A 27,944-nucleotide genomic window follows, 5' to 3' on the forward strand; every position below is an offset into this window, starting at 1 on the left:
GACATTTTGCACAGAGACATTGCCTCTCCCCATAACTGAATGCTCCCCCATAATGCATCACACACAATACCCATGGGGTTGACCTGCATCCCCAGTAAGGAAGGCCTCTTCAGAAAAGGGGCAGGGAGGAGGGATAGGACGGTACCAACATGTGATGTTTACATACAAAATATGTCCATATCTAATAATAAAAAAGTATTTAAAAAAAAAGAAAAGCAAATGAAGAAATGTAAAAATAAAAAAGAACAATAGACTTTCCCTATAAACTCATTTGCAAAAAACAGAAAAGAACCCTGAATGTTAAATAAAATATTCAAAGCCAAGCACGGTGTCACATGCCTTTAATCTCAGCAATTGGAAGGCAGAGGTAGGAGGATTACTGTGAGTTCGAGGCCACCTTGAGACTATATAGTGAATTCTAAGTTAGCCTGAGCTAAAGTGAAATTCAACATCAAAAAAAAAAAAAAAAATCAACAATAGTAAAGCCAAACATACCTATAAGTTCAGGTGGGTTTCTTTCATTAAACCGCTCACACAGACGAATGAATGTCTCAGTATTCTCAGTTGTAGGGCATTCACCATGTCTAATAACATGGAAAAAAAGTTTTTTGAAATGAAGAGATTACAAACTTCAATGAAAGGTTTCAGTTCACCGAGTCTTAATACTAACTTACCCTTTACACTGAAGTTTAATATATTTAATTCCTTCTTTTTCTATGTCATTCCTGTCATAGAACCTTGAAGTGTTTGTCAGATCCACCAACAAGCTCATTTTAACCTTTAAAAACAAAAAGGTAGATTTACTAGTAACTAAGCTTATTCCAAAACACAATGACTAGGGTCAACACTCCAGTATGTCTAACCCACTGAGGAGAATTTAAATTCAATAACTTTCAACAACAGGTAGTGAAAATACTTTACTCAAGTCTTATTCAAGATGCTAGAACTAAGCAAGCACTCAATGAAATACCTCTAAACTAATGAAGAGCAAAGAACATAAGCAAAACAGACTCTACTCTCGATATCCTAAAAGTCAACTCAAAAACAAAAGCACTATCAGTTTGTGTGGTAGCACATGCCTTAAATCCCAGCACCCAAGAAGATGAGGTAGGACTGCAGTGAGTTCAAGGCCAGCCTATGACTGCACAGTGAATTCCAGGTCAGCCTAGGCTACAGTGAGACCCTATCTGAAAAATAACAGGGACTGGAGATGGCTTAGCAGTTACAGCACTTGCTGGCAAGCCTGATGGCCCAGGTTCAAATCCCTAGTATCCAAATAGAGCCAGAAGCATAAAGTGGCACATACATCTGAAGTTCATTTGCGGTGGAAAGAGGCCCTGGCCTGCCCATTTTCCCTCTCCCTCTCCCTCTTCCCCTCCCTCCCTGCCTCTCTCTCTCTCTTTCTCTCTGCCTCTGTCTCTCCCTGCTTGCAAATAATAGTGAAATTTTTAAATTAAAAAAGCCCCATCAACCTGAAATACACCACAGCTTTAGCTCTAGGCACACATCACCTCAGACTCCAAGCAGCTACCACCAATTACTGTGCCCATATCTATTCATTATTCATGTCTATTCATATCATATTCATTACAAACCAAGCACCAACTATATTTCAGCCTTAAAATAAGTGAAAAGGGCTAGAGGGGTGGTTAAGGTGCTTGCCTGTGAAGCCTAAGGACCCATGTTCAATTCTCCAGGACTCACATAAGCCAGACGCACAAGGTGATGCAAGTGCACAAGGTTGCACATGTGCACAAGGTAGCACAAACATCTGGAGTCCATTTGCAGTGGGTGGAGGCCCTTGACATGACCATTCTCTAACTGTCTCTTTTTCTCTCCCTCAGATAAATAAAAAATAAAAATAAACTTAAAGAAATAAAAATAAAAAAGGTCTAATATTCATTTTAAAAAATAAAAGTGGCTGGGCATGGTGGCACATGCCTTTATTCCCAGCACACAGGAGGCAGAGGTAGGAGCATTACCATGAGTTCGAGGCCAGCCTGAGACTACACAGTGAATTCCAGATCAGCCTGGACTACCTCAATAAACAAAATAAATAAATAAAAATAAAATGTGTAGTTCTGGGACTGTAAAGATGGCTCAGCAGTAAAAAGCACTTGCTTGCAAAGCCTGATGACCAGGGTTCGATTGTCCAATACCCATATAAAGCCAGATGACACAGCATGAGTTCTTTTGCAGTGGCAGGAAGCCTGCAACAACCATGCTCATGTCTGTCTGTCTGTCTCTCTCAAACTGTTTTTCTTTAAGATGTGTTTCAAGTGCTGGACAAAGAAAGACTGGGTCATCTTGGACTATACAGTGAGTTTAATGGCAGCCTGGCTACATGAAATGCTGTCTCATAAAGTAAAGGAGGCTGGAGAGATGGCTCAGTCATTAAGACACTTGCCTACAAAGCCTAACAACCCAAGTTCAATTCCCCAGTACCTACATAAAGCCAGATGCATGAAGTCACACATACACCTGGAGTTTGTTTGCAGTGGCAGGAAGCCCTGGTTGTAACCATTCTCTCTCTGTCAAATAAAAAATATTTTTAAAAAATTAAAAAGGAAAGGAAGAGCCTGGCATGGTGGCGCATGCCTTTAATCCCAGCACTCGGGAGGCACAGGTAGGAGGATTGTCGTGAGGTCGAGGCCACCCTGAGAATATATGATGAATTCCAGGTAGCGTGATGCTGGAGAAATGGCTTAGCAGTTAAGGCACTTGCCAGCAAAGCCAAAGGACCTACTACATTCGATTCCCCAGAACCCATATAAGCCAGATGCACAAGGTGGCACATGCACCTAGAGTATATTTCCAGTGGCTGGGAGCCCTGGTGGGCCCATTCTCTATCTTCTCTCTCTCTCTCTCTCTCTCTCTCTCTCAAATAAATAAATAAATAAATAAATAAATAAATAAATAAATAAAAATTTAAAAAAATTCCAAGAAAAGGAAAAAAATGTATACCTGAACTAAGAGCCCCAAGCAAAGAAAGTGTTAGTTCACATATCCTCTACCACATTCTGTCATACATGACAAGAGAAATAATTTGCACTTCATAAATCACCATTTTTCTCTCTTTTCATTGCTTGGACTGAGTACCTACATTTGACTTGCCAAAAAAAGACTGGTCTATAATGGTTAGACACTGTTAGAATGGAAAAAAACAGCATAAGTTTTTCAATTGCATACATGCCAAAATGCACACTCCTAGATCTTATAACGAGTGTTACTATTTTATTCCTATTTTGTATTTTAATATACTTTATTTACTTATTTGTTTATTTGAGAGAGAAAGAAGTAGAGAGTGAGAGAAAGAGAGAGAATGGGCACACCAGGGCCTCCAGCCACTGCAAAGGAACTCCAGATGGATGCGCCCCCTTGTGTATCTGGCTAACATGGGTCCTGGAGAATCGAACCGGGGTCCTTAGGCTTCACAGGCAAATGCCTTAACCACTAAGCCATCTCTCCAGCCCTTCTATTTCTTAATGGAGATCTTGCTAGGTCTCAAACTCCTAGACTCTAGTGATCCTGCCTCAGCCTCCTGACTCCTGGGACTGAAACCATACACTCCCACTCCCAGTGTCAGCACTCCTGATTTCTTCAGAGACCACAAATTATAAGATACAAAGATTTTAATATACCATAATACAGCTTCTCAAACTAGGTTTAGAACTCAAAATTCTAATTAGGCTCAAAATAAGAACCAAATGTAATATGGCCGTAAGCAAGGGAAAAAAAGAATTTTCTAATTACACAGGAACATTTTAAGCAATGAAACTGAAACTGAATAGTGTAATTGAACTGCCAAAAGCCCATATAGCTCTATGTATAAGGGTTATGTAATGTCAATATAAATGTGCCTGGGGCTAGAAATGGCTTAGTGGTTAATACGCTTGCCTACAAAGCCAAAGGACCCAGGTTCGATTCCCCAGGAACTATGTAAGCCAGATGCACAAGGGGGCACACACATATGGAGTTCGTTTGCACTGGCTGGAAGGCTCTGATGTGCCCATTCTCCCCTCCCCCCCATTTCTCTTTCGTTTTCTCTTTCTCTCTCTCTCTCTCCTGTCTCAAATAAAGAAAAATAAAATGTTTTTGTATACACATATATTACATATATACATTTTTGATAATAGATAATCCTAGCTCATGAGGAAAGGTAAAATTATTTACCTCGTGGAGTTCTAAGACTATACTGCTTAAAGACCTACCGCACCAATCACTTTAAATTAATTTTTTTTCTTTTTTAGTTTTCTTGAGGTAAGCTATCACTTTAGCCCAGGCTGGCCAGGAATTCACTATTTAGTCTCAGGCTGGCCTTGAACTCACTGTAATCCTCTTGCCTCTGCCTCCTGAGTGCTGGGATTAAAGGTGTGCACTACCACACCAGGCTACAGGTAGCTATTTTTCTATCCCATAGGAGCCTTGCACAGAATGACACTAATATTCATTCAGATGCACTAATATAATACACAGTAATGAGACTACCCTGTGTATGAAATAAAACAGGACCATGGGGGCTGGGGAGATGGCTCAGCAGTTAGATACTTGCTTGCACTTCCAATTACCCAAATAAAAAGCCAGATGCACAAGGTGGTATATGCATCTGAAGCTTGGTTACAATAGCAGAAGACCCTAGAGCACCGATTCTCTCTCCCTCTCTTCCCCCCCCCATACACACATACACACAAACACATAAATAAAAAATATACATTCTAAAAAAAATCAGTAACCAAGACGTGTGCTGTGGGGTTGAATTATGTCCTATACTGGGAAGGCTGTAATCCTAGCACTGCAAAGGTGGAAGCAGAAGGATCAGTTAGAGGCAACCTAGGGTAGGTGGTGAAATGAAGGTCAGTCTGAGCTACATAACATTACACTGTTTCAAACACACCTATAACAAAGAGCTGGAGATGTAACATAGTGGTAAATACTTTATCAACACTGTTGGAGGACACAGAGAAGTTACCACCAATACAATGCTCAAAGCAGGTTGGGGTTTTTTTTTGGATGATTTTTGATTTATTGTTTATATATTTTTAATGAGAGAGACAGAGGGAGAATTGGCACACCATGCCTCCAGCCATTGCAATCCAACCCCAGACACATGTGTCATCTTGTATGCATGTACAGCCTTGCATGCTTGTGTCTTTGTGCATCTGGTTTACATAGGACAGGAGAGTCGAACATGAGTCCTTAGGCTTCACAGACAAGTGCCATAACCGCTAAAGCCATCTCTCCAGACCTGGTTTTTGTTTTTGTTTTTTAAGTATTTTAGCAGGGTGTAGTGGCACACTACAGCACTCAGGAGGCAAATACTGGAGGATCATTGAGAATTCGAGGCCACCCTGAGACTACATAGTCAGCCTGGACCAGAGTGAGACTTTACCTTGAAAAAACAAAACTAAAAAGAAAGAAAAAGAAGAAGAGAGATCAGGTAAGTGGTGCATACCTTTAGTCCCAGCACTTACGAAACAGAGGAAGGAAGACTGCCATGAATTTAAGGGTCAGCCTGAGACTGCACAGTATATTCTAGGTCAACCTGGGCTAGAGCGAGATCCTACCTTGAAAAACCAAAGAGAGAGAGGGAAGAACAAAAGGAGGGAGGGAAGGAAGAAGAGGAAGAAAGGTTGGGTGGGTTGGAGTGGGGGGACCAGTCCCAAAAAGCTACTATTACTATATTCATGGACATAACATTCTCAAAGTAATGAAACTACAAAGATGAAAAACAAATTAGCAGCTACCAGTGTATCAGAATAAGGGCAGAAGGTCAACCACAAATGGGAACTTTTATATATTCAGAACATGAGAAAATTCATATCTGGAGATAGACATTTCCATAAACATACACACATTTTAAAAAAAGATGGCTCAGTGGGTAAAGTGCTTGTTGCACAAGCACAATGACCTATAGTCAGATTTCTAGAACCCACGTAAAATGCAGGGTGTGGTGGTGTACACCTGTAATCACAACACTAGCAAGGCATGGATAGGGAAGCCTGAGGGCTCCCTCACTAGCTAGTCTAACTGATGTGCTCCAAGCAAATAACAGACCTTGCCTCAGTGAGTTAAGTAAAGTACAGAGTGACTGAGAAAAACCCCCAATATCTATGGCCTACACATAAATGAGTTCAAACACTCATACACACAAATCCCACATACACACACACAATCACTAAAAAGTCTTCAATGTAGGTAACAGTCAATATTGATTTCTTTTTGTTTTGTCTTGTTTTTTCCTATATTTTTCTGGTGAGGTATCATGTAGCCTGGGCTGACCTCAAACTTGTGACACAGACGAAAAATGAAAGTCTGGCCTCTGTCTTTCAAGTGCTGAGACTACTAGTATGTGCCACAATATCCTTTATTAGGGTTGTTTGGTTGGTTGGTTGGTTTCGACTTTCTTCAAGGCAGAGTCTGACTCTAACCAATGGTGATCAGAAACTCACTCTATAGAATCAGGCTGGCCATGAACTCATGGCAACCCTTCTACATCAATCTCCTAAGTGCTGGGACCAACAGCGTGTGCTATTATATCTTATTTATATATAGCTTATTTGGTTTTTGAGCTCAGCTGGCCTGGAACTCACTAGGTAGGTAAGAATGACCTTGAACTCCTGATCCTCCTAGGTTTCCACTTCTGGTGTGCTAGGATCATAACCATGTGCCACCAGGGACAGCTAATTAAATACTTTTTTAAAAATACGTACTTTGGGGCTGGAGAGATGGCTTAGCAGCTAAGGTGCTTGCCGGCAAAGCCAAAGAACCCAGGTTCTATTCCCCAGGACCCACATAAGCCAGATGTGCAAGGTGACGCATGCCTCTGGAGTTACTTTGCAGTGGCTGGAAGCCCTGGTGTGTGCTCTCTCCCCGCCCCTCTCTCCCTGCAAGTAAATAAATAAAAATATTTAAAAAAAAAAATACGTACTTTGGGGCTGGAGAGATGGCTTAGTGGTTAAGGCATTTGCCTGCAAAGCCAAAGGACCTCAGTTCAATTCTCCAAGACCCATATAAGCCAGATGGACTAGGGGGCACATGCATCTGGAGTTCATTTGTAATGGCTGGAGGCCATTCTTTCTCTCCCTCTTTCTCTCTCTCTTAAGTAAATAAAAATAAAGTTTAAAAAAATTAAAAATAAAAATACATACTATTAGACCGGGCATGGTGGCACACACCTTTAATCCCAACGCTCAGGAGGCAAAGGTAGCAGGAATGCTATGAGTTTGAAACCACCCTGAGACTACATGGCTTTACTTGAGTACTAGGGAACTGAACCCACACCAGCAGGCTTTGGATGCAAGCACCTTTAACCACTGAGCAATTTCCCCAGCCCATATCTGTCTTTGTTATTTTGTCTGTTTCTTTCTCTCTCTCTATCTCTCTCTCTCTCTCTCTCTCAAATAAACAAATAAAAATTTTAAAGGTTAAAAAAGAAAGCACTTGCCACTTAGGCATAGGTCCCTTCAGGCCAGAGACCATCAAGTTCAAATCCTCAGAACCCATGTAAAAAGCTGGATGTGGCCACTATGTCTACAACCCCACTCCGGGGATGAACAGATAATCACTGGGTTCGCTAACAGACAGCCAATTCAGAGAGAGACCAAGTCTCAAGGAAATGGACAAATGAGAAACAAGAGAACACCCAACATTCTCTACTGGCTTCCAAATACACATATAGGTTGCATATTTGCACTCATATATATACCACACATTACACACCACTCACACAAACACACACATGCAAAAAAACAAAAACAAAAAGGAGCTGGAGAGATGGCTTAGCAGTTAAGGCATTTGTCTGCAAAGCCAAAAGACTCAGGTTCAATTCCCAAGGTCCCACACAAGCCAGATGCACAAGGTGGCACATATGTCTGGAGTGCGTTTGCAGTAGCTGAAGGTGCTGGCATACCCATTCATATTCTCTCCCTCCCTTCCCCTCCCTCCCTCCCCCCTCCCCTACCCCCACCCCTCTCTCAAATAAATAAAACACAAGAAAAAAAATTCAAAAAAAGCTGGGTATGGTGATACATTCCTATAATCCCATACTGGTAGGGGAAAAAAGATAATAAACTCATGTCACCCTTGGCTACATATTAAGTTCAAAGCCAGTATGTGATACAAGAGAGAGGGTCTCAAAACAAAAATTAAAAAGTAGGGCTAGAGAGATGGCTTAGTGGTTAAGGAGCTTTCCTGCTAAGACTAAGGACCCAAGTTCAATTTTCCTGTACCCACATAAGCCAGATGAACAAGGTAGCAAATCATTTTTGAGTTCATTTGCAGTGGCTGGAGGCCCTGAAGTGCCCATTCTCTCACTCGCCATCTGCCTCTGTCATATAAATATTTAAAAAATTAAAAAGTCAAGAGCCAAGTGTGGTGGCACATACCTTTATTCCCAGGTCTCAGAAAGCAGAGGTAGGAGGATCACCATGAGTTTGAGGCCACCCTGAGACTGCATTGTGAATTCCAGGTCAGCCTGAACTAGAGCAAAATCCTACCTTGAAAAATCAAAGAAAGAAAAAAGAAAGGAAGGAAGGAAGGAAGGAAGGAAGGAAGGAAGGAAGGAAGGAAGGAAGGAAGGAAGGAAGGAAGGAAGGGAGGGAGGAAAAAGAGAGAAATTAAAAAGTCACAGTACTACTTTGAAGTGAGTGGCATTCCTGAGGATAACACTGGAGGTTGGCTTCAGCCTCCACACTCACAGATGCATGTGTGTGCATGTGCACATACACACACATAAATTTAAAAACAAAACTGCTGGGCATGGTAGTGCATGCCTTTAGTACCAGCACTTAGGAAGCTAGGGGATCACTATGAGTTTAAGGCCAGCCTGGGCTACAGAGTAAATTCCAGGTCAACCTGGGCTAAGGTGACCCTACCTTGGGAGGAAAAAAAGCCACCAGAAGAACAAAAAAGGAACAAATTTTGTCAAATTAGCAGCAAAAAATGTTACTTCTTACCTTTAGACTCTTTAGATAATTTGAGAGCATACTGGGATGGAATCGATTTTCTTCAGCAACTTGACTATCATATCTTGGTCCCAACATTGTCTTCAGAGGTAAAAATCTTCCTAAACGACATCAAGATGGATAATAACTTTTATTATTTAAAGAAAAGGTTAGATTCCTATAATTAGATATATCATAGTTACCTCATTAAAAAAAAAAAAAAACCCTTAAAGCACTGTATGGGAGAGAGAAGTCAGGAGTGGTAAAAACAGTGGACAATGTAAACCTTCAATTTGACCAGCCAGGCCAAATGACTGAACAGGTGCAATAGTTGTCATGTCTATTATGGGGAAAACCAACCACTCTCTAATTAGCCTGGAGGCCCATTCCCTGGAAGGACAGAATATATGCCTGGTACCCAAAAGCTAATCAAAAGCTTATGGTGGGGAAGGTCGTGAGCCCTTAGGAGTATAGCACCTGTTCTTATCTGGCTAAATGCATAAATTATGCTCATCAAACTGCCCTGTAAGAACTTTACTTAACGTTCATATCCATGTATAAATACTACTCTCACTTTTGTTAGAGAAGCTTCTCTTTTCAGATGGCAGTGACCACTGGAATGACCCAAAATGCACCATAGTGCTGAGAAGAGATGTCAGAGGAGTGTTCAGCAATGACGTATCTCTATCATACTTTCCAAGGCTCAGGGTCTGTTGTGGAACAGGTAGCAAGAGCTACAGGAGGGTAGGACTGTTTAGAATGCAATTGTTCAGACAGAAAATGGCCTCAATATCCATGACCTCACAGTGCCTAGCACTACCTTCACAAGACCCTTATAACAGGAGGAAAAATGCTGACATCAAAATAAAAGAGACGGGCAAGCTGGAGAGATGGCTTAGCGGTTAAGCATTTGCCTGTGAAGCCTAAGGACCTCGGTTCAAGACTTGATTTCCCAGGACCCACATAAGCCAGATGCACAAGGTGACACGTGCATCTGGAGTTTGTTTGCAGCGGCTAGAGGCCCTGGCGCACCCATTCTCTATCTGCCTCTTTCTTTCTCTGTCTGTCCATCACTCTCAAATAAATAAACAAAATTTTTTTTAAATAAAAATAAAAAAAGACTAATTGGGAGAGGGGAATATGATGGAAGAGTGGATTAGTAGAGGAGAAAGCAGGGGAGGGGAAGGAATTGTCATGATTTTTTTTTCTATCATTATGAAAGTTGTCAATAAAAATGTTTTTATAAAAAAACACACCCATAAAGCAGCCAGGTATAGTGGCTTATACCTATAATCCCAGGACTTGGAAGGCTGAGGTAAGAGGATCACCACTGAGCTCAAAGTCAGCATGAGCTACAGAGAGACTTCCAACTTAGCCTAGACTACAGTGAAAATCCTGTTTCAAATAAATACATACATATGCACATAAATGTACTAGCTTGAAACTTTAAAGACAAAATTAATTCCAGAAATTGATAATATAAAAAAAAATCTAAGTACTAGACTACTGGATTAACAAACTGTTCACTTAAAACTCTTATATAATGGGGAGGTAATATGATGGAGAATGGAATTTCAAATGGGAAAGTGTGGGGGTGGGGAGGGAGGGAATTACCATGGGATATATTTTATAATCACGGAAAATGTTAATAAAAATTAAAAAAAAAAAACTCTTATAGAAATCTTGAACATATGGTAAGTACCAGAAATCGGATAATGTGACAATCAGAATTAAGCATCACAACTAGCTTCACATTTTCTCTTCTATGCAGACAAAGCCTGTTTCCTGAATTCCTTGTCCTGGATCCCCTATTCTCAGGCTGGCTCCTGACTTTTGCAGGCTCTCTCCTGTCCGACCCTTTGCTTCAGTTGGCTTCCACAATCTACATCCTCTTGTTTTCTCTTAAATCTGCCTGGCATTTTCTTCTCAGTCTCTTTTACTGATGCTTCCTTATCTCTCTACCCCACTTGTGGGACACAATGTTTCTACTTCTCTTGTATCTGCACTGACTCCTTGATATCTCCTCTAGGTACCTGGCTTTAAAAGATATCGGTAGGGAGGCTGGAGAGATGGATTAGCAGTTAAAAGGTGTTTGCCACAGGCCATGGTGGCACACGCCTTTAATCCCAGCACTCGGGAGGCAGAGGTAGGAGGATCACCATGAGTTCGAAGTCACCCTGAGACTACATAGTGAAGTCCAGGTCAGCCTGGACTAGAGTAAGACCCTATCTCGAAAAACCAAAAGAGGTGCTTGTCTACGAAGCCAAAGGACCTCGGTTAGACTATCTGGACTGGAACTTACTAGGATTAGCCCAGACTGATCTTTGGTTTGAAGCAATCCTCCTTCCTCAGCCTTCTGAGGATCAGGCTACATAAACCAATTCAAGTCTAGTATGGGCTATACATGAGACCCTGTCTCAATATAAAACAAACAAAAATTAATAATTTATAAATTCTTTCCCTTAATTTAGAATCAGATATTATTGTTGTCAGTTCCACGATGCTGGGACAAACATCCAACCAGTTTTATTTGCTGTTACTGGTACTATGGCATTTCTTCTATCTGAGCAGTACCAGGCACCAGGCTCTCAAAAAAAAACTAGTCATACACACTAGGGAATTCTTGCCTGATAACGTAAATCTAGTCAAAAGCTTGTGGCAGTATAGCTCTAGGAGGGAAGCTACTACTGTTGTTTTACTAAATGTTATGCCTAGCTACTGCCTTCTTAATATTTATGTTCCTGTGTTGTTTGGTTGGTTTGATTGGGTTGGGTTTTTTAAGATAGGGTCTAGCTCTGGACCAGGATGACCTGGAATTCACTGTGTAGTATTTATAGGTATTATTTTTAAAAGTTTATTTAGGGCCGGGTGTGGTGGCACACGCCTTTAATCCCACCACTTGGGAGGCAGAGGTAGGTGGATAGCAGTGAGTTTGAGGACAGCCTGAGATTACAGTGAATTCCAGGTCAGGCAGTTCTGAAGAGAGACCCTACAGTGAAAAATCAAACAAACAAAAAAAAAGTTTATGGTGGCTCATACCTCTAATCCCAGGACTCTGGAAGGGGAGATAGAATTACTCTGACTTAGAGGCCACCCTGAGACAGAGAATGGGCACACCAGGGCCTCCAGCCATTCATTGTAAAAGAACTCCAGATACATATGACACTTTGTGCATCTGGCTTTACATGAGTACTAGGAAACCAAACCCAGGTTATTAGCCTTTTCAGGCAAATGTCTTAACCACTAAGCCATCTCTCCAGCCCTCTATTTTTTTAAATGTTCCATTGCTGCTTATTTGAGAGAGAGAAACAGGCAAAGAGAGAGAATGAGAAAATGGGTGCGGCAGGGCCTCCAGCCACTGCAATGAACTCCAGATGCATGCACCACCTTGGCTTACATGGACTCTGGGGAGTTGAACCTGGGTCTTTGGCTTTGCAGGCAAGCTCCTTAACTGTTAAACCATCTCTAAAGCCCAAGCCCTTTACGTTTTATGCCCACAGATTAAGGCTGCTTTCAGCTTTGGCCAGAAGCATCTTTTTGCAATGGGCAATAATTAAGGAAGAAACTCATAACTACTCAAATGCTGAGAATAAGAGACTACTGAAAGCTCATCCCTAAACGGGACATCTGTGTCACCTCCTCCAAGGCTCAGGGAGCACTGCAGAAGAGAGGGTGGAAAGAATGTAAAACCCAGAGGACAGGGAGAAGTGCTTTGACACCGTCTCCTGAACCTGAAATGGCCTTGCATGGATGACATCACAGCAACTCCTGTTACTTGACAAGACCTGCACAATACTGAGCCCACCAACACTTCATCATAGATGGTAGATGAAGACCAACATCAAAGTAGAAGAGGGACTAGTAGGAAAGACTAACTGGGTTCAGTAATATATAAAAATTCTCAGTCAAGTTTTGCTGTGGTCAGTATCTTTTTGTTTTTTGGTTTTTGGTTTTTTTGAGGTAGGGTCTCCTTCTACCCAGGCTGACCTGAAATTCACTACTGAATTATTCACTGTTGTCACAGGGTGGCCTCCAGCTCATAGTGATCCTCCTACCTCTGCCTCCAGAGGGCTGGGGTTAAAGTTAGAATTAAAGGTGTGTTTTGCCATATCTGTGGCTTTAAAAGTTAAAAAAAAAAAAAAGAAAAAGAAAAGAAAAGAAATTCAGTGGCTCACACCTTTAATCCCAGCACTCAGGAGACAGTGAATTCAAGGCCACCCTGAGACTACATAGTGATCCAGGTCAGCCTGGGCTAAAGTGAAAACCTACTTTGAAAAACCAAAAGTAATAAATTAATTAATTTAAAAAAGAGAGACTAATTGAGAGGGAAAGGGGATATGATTGAGAGTGGATTTGTGAAGGGGAAAGTGGGGGAATGGAAGGAATTATCATGGTTTATGGTCTGTAATTACGGAAGTTGTCAATAAAAAAAAAAAAATCAGCCAGACATGGTAGACAAGCCTTTAATCCCAACACTTGGGAGGTAGTAGGACTGCCATGAGTTCAAGGCCTCCCTGAGACTACACAGTGAATTCCAGGTCAGCCTGGGCTAGAGCAAGACCATACCTCAAAAAAATATAAGTTTTAAAAAAGCATAAATAATCAGGCACTTCACAGCCACTTGCCTGTGAAGCCTAAGGTCTCAAGTTCAATTCCCCAGGACCCACGTAAGTCAGATGCACCAGTGGCACATGTGTCTGGAGTTTGTTTGCAGTGGCTGGAGGCCCTGGCACTCCAGTTCTCATTCTCTCTCTCTCCCCGCCACTCTTAAATAAATAAATAAAATTTTAAAAATTTAAAAGAGTAATCAGAGCCACACATTCAAGACAGCTAGGACACAATTAAAACTAGGCATCTGTGGTGTAAAAAGAACTAATAATCAAACTAAAAGTACAGAAAACCTTTTCAGTACAATTATGGCAGAGTATTTTCCAAAGCTACGGAAAGAAATGGATCCTGAAGAATCAGAGGCATTTTGGAGTCAGGTGTGGTGACACATCTTTAGCCCCAGCACTCAGGAGGCAAAGGTAGGAAGACTGCTGTGAGTTCCAGGAGGCCAGCCTGGACTAGAGTGAGACCCTACCTTGGAAAAAAAAAAAAAAAACAGTTTTCATTGCAACTGAAAATGAATATAAATACAGTTAAGAATATATAAAAAGTTATTTTTCTTAAAACTGTTTACTGGGCTTGGAAATTCCCCAGTGTTAAAGGTGCGTGTGCAAATCTTGCTGGCCCAGGTTCAATTCACCAACATCCACAGAAATCTGGATGCACAGTGGCATACTGAGAAACTCTTGCATGTATACATACATACACACACAAGTGTGCATGCAAATACATAAAATATAGGGCTGGAGAGATAGCTTAGTGGGTAAGGCACTTGCTTGCAAAGCCTAACAACCTTGAATTTCCCATTGAGACTAGACTAACTCCCCAGTATCCACGTAAAGCCAGGTGGCCTTTATCCATAAGCATAATAATATATTTTAAGTGCTTTTTTGTTCATTTATTTATTTATTTATTTGAGAGTGACAGACAAAGAGGAAAGCAATGAGAGAGAGAATGGGTATGCCATGGCCTCCAGCCACTGCAAAAGAACTCCATACGCTTGCGACCCCTTGTGCATCTGGCTAACGTGAAATCAAGCCTCGAGCTGAGGTCTTTAGGCTTCGCAGGCAAGCACTTAACCACTGAGCCATCTCTCCAGCCCAAGTATAATAATATAAAGAAAATCAGAGTTGAGGGAAAACTCTGAGAATAAGAGAAAAATTTTAAGGTAGCTTAAATTTAATAAGTGTCAGAAAAATGGAGGAAAAGATAAAGCTCAGTTTATCATTGCATTCTGAACCACAACAAAAACTGTTCACTCTCATTCTCTCTATATATATATGTATGTATGTACGTACGAATATACTTTTCTTCTGGTTTTTCGTGGTAGGGTCTCACTCTAGTCCAGGCTGACCTGGAATTCACTATGTAATCTCAGACTGGCCTGGAACTCATGATGATCCTCCTACCTCTGCTTCCTGAGTGCTGGGATTAAAGGTGTGAGCCACCACACCTGGCTCTTTTTTTTTTTTTTTTTTTTTTTTGGTGTCCTATATTTCTAAATGTATGCTTCACTGAAGTACCAGGTTGCTGAAATAGTTTACAAAAGAATTTTTCAGACCCTAATTCCAGCACTCAGGACATAGGAGGATAGTTCTGAGTTCCAGGCCAACCTGAGTCTATATACAGAATTCCTAGGCTGGAATGAAAGTGCACCTCGAAAAAAAATCAAAACAAAACAAAAGTCAGATTAACCTCAACCAATCCAGAAGAAACCAATACTTCCCCTTAAAATTTCCCTGGCTTTGTGTTACCCAGCGCTGCTTAACTATAACCGAGATCAACTCGACGTAAACAATTCATGTGTTGATTTTTTATTATAAAAAGGCTGTTTGCTCCTGGATCCAGCCCCCAAAGTTCCAAGTGCTATCTAACCTTCATACTCATAGTTGCAGAACCCATTCCTTATGAGGCTACCACCTATAATGTCTCCATAAACTCTATTTCAGAGAACTGTCTAGGGAGTTTTATGTGTTTTCTAGTGTGTGGGGGGGGGATCAAAAACTGATCAAACTGTACACTTTAAAGTTTACTGCCAGCCAGGCAGTAGTGCAGTGGCTTAGGCAGGGTGATGGCAGGTTCCAGGATAGCCTGGGCAACTTAGGAGACCCTGTCTCAAGCAAAATAAAAGGCTGAGAACGTGGTTCAGTGTTGAATCCTTGCCTAGCATGTGCGACGCAATGCAAAACTAAAGTAATCAGATAAAAAAAATAAAGCTTAGTATATGTCGAACTCAGTAACAGAAAAATCCACACAAGTCATTTAAAAAGCAAAACCAAAAACCTCCCGGTCCCATGTTCTTTCCTCCATTTCAGACAAACTTCTCTTTCTGAGGGGGTGAACTCCAGAAGGTGCACAAATGTATAAGCTTTGAAAAACTGTCCACTACCCAGCACTCGGGAGGCAGAGGCAGGAGGATCGCCGTGAGTTCGAGGCCACCCTGAGACTACATAGTGAATTCCAGGTAGAGTGTGACCTTACCTCGAAAAACAAAAACAAAAAACTGTCCACTATTTCTGGATCCTTCAGGTTGGCCACACAAGACTCATCTCCACCTGAAGGTCAGTGACAAGCATCGTCAGCGTTCCACCCACTAACCCACAGCCGCCCGCGCTCGGCAAGCTGCGGCCCTGACGCCCACCTCCCCCCCTCCCGGCCCGCCCAGCGGGGGACAGACTACCTGCCCCGGCCCGGCCCTGCCCGGCCCCCGGGGGACAGACTACCTGCCCCGACCCGGCCCGGCCCCCGGGGGTCAGACTACCTGCCCCGGCCCGGCCCGGACCCCGGGGGACAGACTACCTGCCCCAGCCCGGCCCGGACCCCGGGGGACAGACTACCTGCCACTGGCTGGCCGCGCCGCGGACAGTTGAGCCACCGCGGCGGGATCTTGTTGTGGGCCATGTCCTGGCGCAGCTCGCGTCGGCCCGCACCCAAGACCCCGGCTCCGAAGCCCGTCCCACACCGACGCCTCCCTTCGAACCGAGGGCCGTCAGGGACGGCGCGCCACTTTCATTCAGGATGCTCCGCGGCTCCCGACGGGCCCACAATGCACCGCAACTTCCGCCCCGGGGCCCGCCCTCTTCCGGCGAGTGGGCGGCGGGGAGGCGGCCGGGGCGAGCTGGCGCTGAGCTGGGGCTGAGCGGCTCGCGGGCCGCGGAGCTTCTGCCCAGAGCGGCGGCGCGCTGCGCTGCGCGACCCCGTTGTTTTCCGTCCAAACTGAACTCGGCACGGGAAGCCTGGCGGGGTGGCTCACGCCTACAATGTAAGCACTGGGTGGGATGAAGCAAGGGGATCGCCCTGAGTTCTGGGCTGGTATTGGGCTGCAGAGAAGGTGGCACCTGCCTCTGGAGTTCGTTTGCAATGGCTAGAGGCCTTGGCGCACCCATTCATATCCTCCCTCCGTTTAAATAAATAATTTTTTAAATATTTTATTGTTTATTTATTTGAGAGAGAGAGGGAGATAGAAATAGGCAGGTAGAGAGAGAAAATGGGCGCGCCACGACTTCCAGCCCTGTTAACGAACTCCAGATGCATGTGCCCCCTTGTGCATCTGGCTTACGTGGGTTTTGGGAAATCGAACCGAGGTACTTTGGCTTTGCAGGCAAGCGCCTTAATCACTAAGCCATCTCTCCAGCCCCTAAATAAATAATTTTTAAAAAAGCATAAGGTTTCTTTTTTTATTTACCCGTAGAGGTACTCTAAAGCGTTTTATGATTGCCAGCCTATAAGGAGTCCTTTTTTAGCTATCTGCCTATATTAAGTATTAAATATAGCTAGGTTGGTGGCACATGCCTTTAATCCCATCACTCAGGAGGTACAGATAGGATCACCGTTAGTTCGAGGCCAGCCGAGGACTACAAAGTCAGTTCCACCAGGTCAGCCTGAGCTAGAGTGAGACCTTACCTTGGAGAGGGTGGGGGGGAGTATTAAATATAAAACTGGATAGTGACAAAATAACTATAACATAGCAGGTAGAAGTCTTGCATTCTTTCCACCACCTCTTCTGCAATGGACCCTGAGCCTTGGAGGGTGTGATAGAGATGTTTCAGTGCTAGACACAACACCATCACTTCTTCTCAGCTCTATGTTGCCTTTTGGGTCATCCCTGTGGTCACCACCATCTGAAAAGAGAAGCTTCTCTAACCAAAAGTGAGAGTAGTGCTAATAATGTGAATATGAACATTAAGTGTAATGCTTACAGAGCAGTTTGGTGAGCATAATATTTGCATTTAGCCAGACAAGAGCAGGCTTTATGCCCCTAAGGCTCATGATCTCTCCTGCCATAGGCTTTTCATTAGGTTTTCAGTACCAGGCATGTATTTCCTCCCATAGAGTCCAATTACAGAGCAGTTGGTTTCCCCCAGAACAGACATGCCACTATTGCACCTGTTCAGTCATTTGGCCTATCTGGCCAAACTTAAGGCTTCCAGTGTCCATTGTTTTCGCTGCTGATGACTTCTGTCTCCCATAGGGATACATGCAGTGCTTTCTCCAGCTTTCATTCCAAGGTTTTCAGCTTAGCACCAGCTTGATTTCTCAGTGAACTTGTTGCCCGGCATGTAGAATCTTTAGCAATAGGGTCTTACCCATCTGTTTCTGGTAGGAAACCAAGGGCCTTGAATAGTCTGTAATGTTTTGGAGGCGACAGGGATCTCCCTGGCCAACAACTCACTGGAAAGTATCCCATCCCTGTTACTGAATTTTTTGCTGTTGTTGTTTTTGTTTTTCCAAGATTGGGTCTCACTATAGCCAAGGCTGTCCCAGAATTCACTATGAAGTCTCAGGGTGGCCTTGAACTCATGGTGATCCTCCTGCCTCTGCCTCCTGAATGCTGGGATTACAGGTGTGTGCTGCCACATCCAGCTCCAGAATAGCTTAAATTTTGATTGACCCTTCCCCCCACCTTGCTTTTACTTAATCTCTTCCCCTAGCCTCTCTTAGGCCACTCTATTCCCTTTAATCTGTTCTTCTACTTACATATATACAATACCATCCCCTTAAGTCCTTCCATCTTCTCCCTCCCTTATAGCCTTTTTCTAGCGTACTGGCCTCTGCTACTGCTTTTTAGTTTCAGCTCACATACAAGTCTAAACATTTGTAGCTAGGATGCACATATGAGAAAGTACATGAATGTTGAGCTTTCTGGGCCTAGGTTACCTCTCTTAGTATAATCCTTTCCAGATCCATCCATTTCCCTGCAAATTTCATAATTTCATTTTTCTTTATTGCTGAATAGAACTCCATTGTGTAAATGTACCACATCTTTATTATCCATTTATCTGTTGAGGGACATCTAGGCTGGATCCATTTCCTAGCTATTGTGAATAGAGCAGCAGTAAACATGGTTGTGCAAGTATCTCTAAGGTAGTGAGAAGAGTCCTTAGGATATATGCCTAGGAGTGCTATAGCTGGTTCATACGGTAAATCAGTTTTTAGCTGTCTCAAGAACCTCCACACTGACTTCCACAATGGCTGTAGTAGACAAAATTCCCACAAACACTATAGAAGAGTTCCCCTTTTTCCACATGCTCACCAACATTTATTGTCATTTGTTTTCTTTTTATTTGGGGGGGGCTTAATTTTAATTTTTTATTGACAACTTCTGTAATTATAAACCATATTCCATGGTAATTCCCTCCCTCATCATTTGTTTTCTTGATGATAGCCATTGTGGCAGGAGTGAGATGGAATCTCAAAGTAGTTTTAATTTGCATTTCCCGGTGGTTAAGGATGTAGAACACTTTTTTTTGGGGGGGGGTAGGGTCTCACTCTAGCCCAGGCTGACCTGGAATTCACTATGGAGTCTCAGGGTGGCCTTGAACTCACAGCGATCCTCCTACCTCTACCTCCCAAGTGCTGGGATTAAAGGCATGCGCCACCACGCCCGGCTAGAACACTTTTTTAGATGTTTATATGCCATCTGTATTTCTTCTTTTGAGAACTCTAGTTCCATAGCTCATTTTTTAATTGGGTTGTTTGATTTCTTATTGTTTTGTTTTTTGAGTTCTTTGTATATTCTGGATATTAATCCTCTGTCAGATGTATAGCTGGCAAAGATTTTCTCACATTCGGTAGGTTGTCTCTTTGCTCTATTCACAGTGTCTTTTACTGTACAAAAGCTTTGTAATTTCATGAGATCCCAGTGGTTGATTAGTGGTTTTATATCCTGAGCAACTGGGGTTATATTAAGTCATTGCCTGTGCCAATATGTTAAAGGGGTTCTCCTACTTTTTCCTCTAGCAGTTTCAGAGTTTCAGGTCTGATATTAAAGTCCCTGATAATCTGGACTTGATTCTTGTGCATGGAGAAAGACAAGGATCTATTTTTATCCTTGTACATATAGATATACAATTTTTCCATTACCACTTGTTGAAGAAGCTCTCTTTTCTCCAATGAATTTTTTGGGGGGGGCATTTTTGTCAAAAATAAGGTGGCTGTAGCTGCCTGGATTAACATCTGGATCCTCTATTCTGTTCCATTGATCTACATGTCTGTCTTTGTGCCAACACCATGCTGTTTTTGTTACTATGGCTTTGTAATATAGCTTGAAATCAGGTATGGTGATACCACCAGCCTTTTTTTAAATACATTTATTTATTTGACAGAGGAAGAAGGAGAGAGAGAGAGAATGCATGGACGCGCCAGTGTCTCCAGCCATTGAAAACGAACTCCAGACGCATGTGCCCTTGTACATCTGGCTAATGTGGGCCCTGGGGAATCGAACCTGGGTCCTTTGGCTTTGCAGACAAATGCCTTAACTGCTAAGCCATCCCTTCAGCCACCACCAGACTTATTTTTGTTGCTCGAAATTATTTTGGCTATTTGAGATTTTTTGGGCTTCCAATCCAAACCACTTTTAAAAAAAAAAAAACTCCATGAGCTCTTTTAAGTTTTTTTTTTTTTTTTTGGGGGGGGGGATTTCAAGGCAGGGTCTTGCTATAGCCCAGGCTGACCTGGAATTCACTATATAGTCTCAGGCTGGCCTTGAACTCACGGTTCACCTACCTTTGCCTCCCAAAGTGCTGGGATTAAAGGCGTGTACCACCATGCCTGGCTTAAAGGCTTTTTTAAAATATTTTTTATTTATGAGGGAGATTGGGTACACCAGGGCCTCTAGCCACTGCAAATGGACTCCAGATGCATGTGCCACCATGCATCTGGCTTACATAGGTTTTGGTGAGTTGAACCTAGGTCCTTAGGCTTCTTAGGCAAATGCCTTAACTACTAAACCATTTTCTCCAGCCCTGATTTCTTTTTTTTAAGTATCTTATTTGTGAGAAAGAGAGAGAATGGTCATGCCAGGGCCTCCAGCCACTGCAAATGAACTCCATTCTCCCCTTCCACTGAACTCCATCTTTCCAATTAGTCCCTCTTCAATTTTGGGGGGGTAGGGTAAGGTTTCAAGGTAGGTCTCACTCTAGCCCAGGCTGACCTGGAATTCACCCTGTAGTCCCAGCATGGGCTGGAATTCATGGCAACCCTCCTACACCTGCTGAGACTAAAGGTGTGTGCCACCATGCCCAGCCCTCTTCAATATTTTTATTTAAAATATTTTATTTATTTATTTGAGAAAAAGAGAGAGACAGACAGAGAGAGAGAGAGAGAGAGGAGAATGGGCATGCCAGGGCCTGTAGCCACTGCAAACTCCAGACACATGTGCTTGGTGCATCTAGTTTTACATGGGTACTGGGAATTCAAACCTAGGCAAGCACCTTAAATATATATATATTTATATATATATATATATATATATATATATATATATATATATATATATTAATATATATATATATTTGGGTTTTTCAAGGTAGAGTCTCACTCTAGCCCAAACTAACCTCTCAGGATAGCCTCTAACTCACAGCTTTCCTACCTTTTCCTCCCAAGTGCTCTGATTAAAGGCATGGACCACCATGCCGAGCTAACTTTTTTTATTTATTTACATATTTATTTTTCAGGCAAGGTCTCATCTAGATTAGGCCCACCTGGAACTCATTCTGTAGCCCAGACTAGCCTTGAACTCATGGTGATCCTCTTACCTTAGCCTTCCCAGTGCTGAGAGTATAGGTGTGAGCCACCCCACCTGGTCCTTTTCTATTTTTTAAAATTACTTATTTGGGCTGGAGAGATAGCTTAGCAGTTAAGTGCTTACCTGTGAAGCCTAAAGACCCCTGTTCAAGGCTTGATTCCCCAGGACCCATGTTAGCCAGATGCACAAGTGGGCACACACATCTGGAATTCATTTGTAGTGGCTGGAGGCCCTGGTGTGACCATTTTTTCTCGCTCTCTATCTGCCTCTTTCTCTCTGTTTGTCACTTTCAAATAAATAAATAAAAATGAACAAAAAATATTTATTTATTTGACAGAGAGAAAGAGGGAGATAGGAAGAGAGAAAGAGAATGTGCGTGCCAAGGCTCCAGCCACTGCAAACAGAACTCCAGATGCAAAAGCCCCCTTGTGCATCTGGTTTACATGAATCTTATTCATATTCCATATGAAAGGGAGAGAATAGGATCTGCATATGAGAGAACATGTGATATTTTGTCTTTCTGAGCCTGGATTATTTCACTTAATATAATCTTTTCAAGATCCATCCATTTTTCTAAAAAAATGTATTTTTCTTTATATCTGAATAAAACTCTATTTGAAGGCTAGAGAGATGGCTTATCAGTTAAGGCACTTGCCTGAAAAGCCTAAGGACTCATGTTCGACTCTCCAGATCCCACATAAGTCAAACACACAAGGTAACAAGCACATAAGGTTTCACATGCATACAAGGTGGTACACACATCTAGAATTTGAGTGTAGAGGCTGGAAGTCCTGGCACACCAGTTCTCTCTCTGATAAAAAAATAAAATAAAAAAATAAAACGCCATTTGAGCAACTAGACCCATGCTATTTGCGAGCTATCATGAATAGAGCAGTAATCAACATGAATGAGAAAATATTTCTCTAGTAAAGTACAGAGTCCATAGGGTATATCCCCAGGAGTAGTATAGACCTCCACACTGATTTCCATAATGGCTTAGCCAGTTTACATTACCATCAACAATGGAGAAGGATTCCTCTTTACCTACACCCTGGCCAGCATTTGATTTTTTTGATGACAGTGACTATCCAGAATCTCAAAGTAATTTTAACTTGCATTTCCCTGATGGCTAAAGATGTTGAACATTTAAAAAATATAGTTGGGCAGTAGAGATGGCTTAGTGGTTAAGGCACTTGCCTGCAAAGCTAAAGGATCTAGGTTTGATTTCCCAGTACCATGTAAACCAGATGCACAAGATGGTGCACGCGTCTGGAGTTCATTTGCAGTGGCTGGAGGCCCTGGCATGCCCATTCTGCTTCTCTCTCTCTCTCTCTCTTTAAATAAATAAATAAAAATCAAATAAAAATTATATTTATTGGCCATTTGTATTTCTTCTATTGAGAACTCTCTATTCAGTTCTATAGCCTTTTCTTGTTTTATTTATTTATTTTTGGAGGCAGGGTCTTGCTCTAGCCCAGCCTGACCTAGTTTCGGGGTGGCCTCAAACTCATAGTAATCCTCCTATGTTGACCTTCCAAGTGCTAGGATTAAAGGTGTGCACCACCATGTTTAGCTTTAAAGCCCAATTTTTGATTTGGTTGATTGATTTCTTATTATTTAGTATTTTTAGTTGTTTCTATATCCTAGATATTAATCCTTTTTTTTTTTTTTTTTTGGTTTTTTTTTTTTTTGGTTTTTTGAGGTAGGGTCTTACTGTGGCTCAGGATGACCTGGAATTCACTAAGTACTCTCAGGGTGGCCTCAAACTCATGGTGATCCTCCTACCTCGGCCTCCCGAGTGCTGGGATTAAAGGCGTGCGCCACCACGCCCTGTTTATTAATCCTTTGTCAGATGTATAGCTGCCAAAGATTTTCTCCCATTCTGTAGGTTGCCTCTTTGCTTGAATGTCTTATTTTATTTTATATTATTTCCTTGAGAGGGAGGTAGAAGGAGGGAACAAGAGAGAGAGAGAATTGGCACGCCAAGGCCTTCAGCCACTATAAACAAACTCCAGATGCATGTGCTACCTTGTCCATCTAGCTTATGTGGGTACTGTGGAATCAAACCTCAGTCTTTTGGCTTCACAGGCAATGCCTTAACCGTTAAGCCATTTCTCTAGCACTTAATTGTCTTTTTCATGAGGTCCAGTTGGTTCATAATTGGCCTTATTTCCTAAGAGACTGGAGTCCTATTGAGAAAGTCCTTACCTACTATGTCTTATGATAAATTGTTTCCCCCACTTTTTCCTCTGGCTGTCTTAGGTCTGACCTCAAAGTATTTGATCCATTTGGAATCAATGCTTGTGCATGAAGAGAGATAAGGATCAAGTTTCATTCTTCTATAGGAGCTATCCAATTTTTCTAACATTTGTTTTAAAAAGATGTCTGTTTTCCAGTAAGTATTTTTGGCATTTTAGTAAAAATTCAGATGACTGGACTGGAGAGATGGCTCAGAAGATAGGGCTTGACTCAGGTTAGATTCCCCATTGACCCATGTAAAGCCAGATGCACAAAGTGGTACATGTCACTGGAGTTGATTTGCCATGGCTAGAGGCCCTGGCGCATCCATTCCCATTTTCTATCTCCCCAAACAAATAAATAAATAGTAAGTAGAGTCGAGTGTAGTGGCACACACCTTTAATCTCAGCACTTGGGAGACAGGAGGATTGCCTCAAGTTCAAGGCCAACCTGATACTAATTCCAGGTCAGCTTGAGCTACAGTGAGACCCTACTTCAAAAAGAAAAAAAAAAAGAAAAAGAAAAAGAAAGAAAAGAAACAGGTGGCTGTAGCTATCTGGGTTTAGATCTGGATTCTCTTCTATTCCATTGGTCTACTTGTATGTTTTTGTGCCATTACTGTGCTGTGATTGTTACTATGGCTTTGCAATACCTCTTCCTCCCCACCCACCCCCAGGTGGGGTTTTACCCTAGTCCAGGCTGACCTGGAATTCACTATGTAGTCTCAGGGAGGCCTCGAACTCACAGCAGTCCTCCTACCTCAGCCTCCAGAGTGCTGCAATTAAAGGCGTGTGCCACCACTCCTGGCTCTGCAATATATCTTAAAATCAATTATGGTGAAACCTCCAGCTCAGGATTGCTTGGGCACTCTGAGGTTTTTGTGCTACCAGATATGTTGGGATTCAAAGTTGAGCTTTAACCCACTCTGCACTTGCTTTGCTGGCACAGGCCTAATCTACAGCTGTATATCTTATAACCTTATATATGCTGTCTTCATATACTCTCTGCTGTTCTGTTCTGTTCTGTTTAAAAAGCTGACACATCAACCACAATCTCTGCTACCTCCACATGAAAAACTGGCAAGTCTAACTCCTCTCTGATATTTTCCTAGATAGGCTGTTCATACTCTGTTTCAAGTATAAACTTGATGATTAGCTTTTAGAAATAATCACCAATAGCCGGGCGTGGTGGCGCACGCCTTTAATCCCAGCACTCGGGAGGCAGCGGTAGGAGGATCGCCATGAGTTCAAGGCCACCCTGAGACTCCATAGTGAATTCCAGGTCAGTCTGGGCCAGAGTGAGACCCTACCTCGAAAAACCAAAAAAAAAAAAAACAAAGAAATAATCACCAGATGTACACTTTAACTTCCCTAGTTAGTTGCCTACTGCCCAAACTTTTAAAATATATTTATTTGCAAGGAGATGGGGAGCGAGAACATTAGAATGGGTGCACCAGGGTCTCTATGAACTCCAGATGAATGCACCACTTTAGGTATCTAGCTTTATGTGGACACTCAGGGAATTGGACCTGGGTCATTAGGCATTGCAAGCAAGTGCCTTAACCACTGATCAAGTAACCATCTCTCCAGCCCTACCCAAACATTTCTATCTATAACCTTAACATGAGACAGATATGCCTTCCCTGAGATGTACTCACTTTAATGCCTTAATTAGCCACCTCTACTTAAGCATTTTATCTATAATCTTGAAAATAAATATGTATTTTTTCTAATGAGAAAACAAGCACCCCTCTGGGCTGTGTGATTCTTCCTCCTGGAGTTTCTACCCTGTGAAGTAGTTCAAAGACAATTTTGGTTGTCTGAGAGATCTCTTTTCTGTGACTTTGCCAACTCTCACAGGAAACAGGGACCTAAAGAATGAGATCACAGAGTAACTCACTATTCCTCAAACCCAGCTAAAGGATCAGGATGCTTCCACTCATTTAGGTAGGAACTACAGACACTCTGATATCCAGGATGGAATGGTCCCTCTCTAATTAGGCAGTCTTCTCTCTGGTTCATTCCTTTATGATCTTTTCTAACTTGGGCTTTCACTTGTGATATAACCATTATAATGGGAGCCTCACTACATCAATAAGTTCACCAAAAACAGCTATCTATGCTTCTACAAATTAATGGTTGTAAAGTTTCTGATCAAAATCAAAATTTTTTTCTCAATTTTTATTAACATTTTCCATGATTATAAAAAGTATCCCATGGTAATACCTTCCCTCCCCTCCCCCCACTTTCTCCTTTGAAATTCCATTCTCCATCATATCCTCTCCCCATCTCAATCAGTCTCTCTTTTATTTTGATGTCATGATCTTTTCCTCCTCTTATGATGGTCTTGTGTAGGTAGTGTCAGGCACTATAAGGTCATGGATATCCAGGCCATTTTATGTCTGGAGGGAGCATGTTGTAAGGAGTCCTACCCTTCCTTTGGCTCTTACATTCTTTTTGCCATCTTTTCCACATTAGACCCTGATCCTTGGAAGGTGTGATTGAGATGTTACTCAGTACTCCAGTCACTTCTTTCCAGCACTATGATACCTTCTGAGTCATCCCAAAGGCACTACCATCTGAAAAGAGAAGATTCTCTACCCAAAGTGAGAGTAGTGTTAATATAAGGGTAGATATATTAAGAGAAGTGCTTACTGGGCAGTTTGACAAGCATAGTATATACATTTTTCCAGACATCAGCAGATGTTACACCCCTAGGGCTCATGACTACCCCTGTTTTAAGTTTTCATTATCAGGGATGTGTTTCCCCCCAAGGATCAGGCCTCCAGTCCAATTGGAGGGCAGTTGATTTCTACCATGACAGACATGCCACTATTGCACCCGTTGGCTCGTTTGGGCTGGCTGGCCAATTATAAGGCTTGCAGTGTCCACTGTTGAGTATCTTCACTGGTGGTGTCCCTTTCTCCCATTTAACTACATGTAGAATGGTTTCTTCCAGCTTTCTGTCAGCTGGTCTACATGGAGGAGGTTATCAGCTCAGTTCCAGCAGGATTTCTCAGTGGCCTTGCAGCCCAAGTATGTGGAGTCTTCAGCAATAAAAATCAAAATTTTTAACATATGCTAGCAAAGCCGTTTGAGTATCACAATGAGTGTTTTGATATGGAAGACTGGGAATGCATAGTACCATGGCTCAAACAGGCTATAGATCTAGTTAACATTTCTCATCCCCACATTTAGAATCTATGTCCTCATGCTATCAAATCATTTCATGAGAAACCTAACACTAGGAGATATTCAAATTCAATCCCACCAACAAAACAGGACCCACCTAAAGAGTGTACTAAGCAAGATTGTTGGCTTCACATTCTTTATAGGCCATCAGACTGGCAAATGAAAGGTCCTCAGCACCTGAAACACCACCCAATCTCTTAAATCACCATCATTAGTGGCAGGCACCCCAAAGAATAGACGGTGCCCACAGAGCCACTGCCACCAGAACTGGAGACACAGCCTCTTCTGTAGGCGGAGCATTCCAGAATCACCACCACCACTGTGAGTACTGCCACCACAGGCCTCCAGCAGCAGCTACACCTCCTTTGCTGATGCTGGTGCAGGGCACTGATACAAGAGAAGAAAGGAACAGAAACCGTGCTTCTACTTTCAGAACCTTTGCCAATTGCTGTCCACAACTACATGGGCTCTTTTGTGTACTCCTTACCCCAAGATAAATGCATTTCTGTGCTCAACCAGCTTAATGTTTTCTTCACATGCTTTATTTCTCCCCATCCTGTAAAGGGTGCCTTAACTTTTTATTAATAGGTTCAGGAAGACCCAAAAAGGAGTTATTAACTGGCAAGATAAACAAGCACCCTTCCTCAGCCCACAACTCAGTGGACTGAACTTGCTGCAGCTCTCCTTGTCTTGAAATTTTCTCCAGACATGATCACAGACTCACTTTGTATTGCTAATATTACTCCTCACCTTTACCCTGCTGCTTTAACACACAGACAGACAAGACTTCACTACAAACTTTCATTTCCATTCAAACTCTCACTCAGACACCATTCCTTCTTTATTGGGCACTTCATAGTCACTCTTCTCTTCCTGGTCTTCTTATTTTTGGTAAAGACAATGTTATTTAGTTAATTGAGTTTTCTCTGATGCATTGCC

General features: G+C 42.3%; 1 protein-coding gene and 1 pseudogene across 1 annotated transcript in view; one reads left to right on the top strand and one right to left on the bottom strand.

The window, feature by feature from the left end:
- Rngtt (RNA guanylyltransferase and 5'-phosphatase) overlaps positions 1-16,551 on the bottom strand; it is a 186,883-nt gene extending 170,332 nt beyond the window's left edge. Inside the window, exons 1-4 of the mRNA XM_004667307.3 lie at positions 16,388-16,551; positions 8,955-9,064; positions 675-778; positions 496-584 (exon numbers count right to left, since the gene is read on the bottom strand). Coding sequence (XP_004667364.1) covers positions 496-584; positions 675-778; positions 8,955-9,064; positions 16,388-16,451 — 367 coding nt within the window. The 5' untranslated portion in view covers positions 16,452-16,551. The remainder of the gene's footprint in view (positions 1-495; positions 585-674; positions 779-8,954; positions 9,065-16,387) is intronic.
- A 17-nt stretch (positions 16,552-16,568) lies between these two features.
- Positions 16,569-27,944, top strand: part of LOC101596163 — a 34,398-nt pseudogene continuing 23,022 nt past the window's right edge.

This window comes from Jaculus jaculus, chromosome 19 (assembly GCF_020740685.1).
Source record: "Jaculus jaculus isolate mJacJac1 chromosome 19, mJacJac1.mat.Y.cur, whole genome shotgun sequence".
Lineage (NCBI taxonomy): Eukaryota > Metazoa > Chordata > Mammalia > Rodentia > Dipodidae > Jaculus > Jaculus jaculus.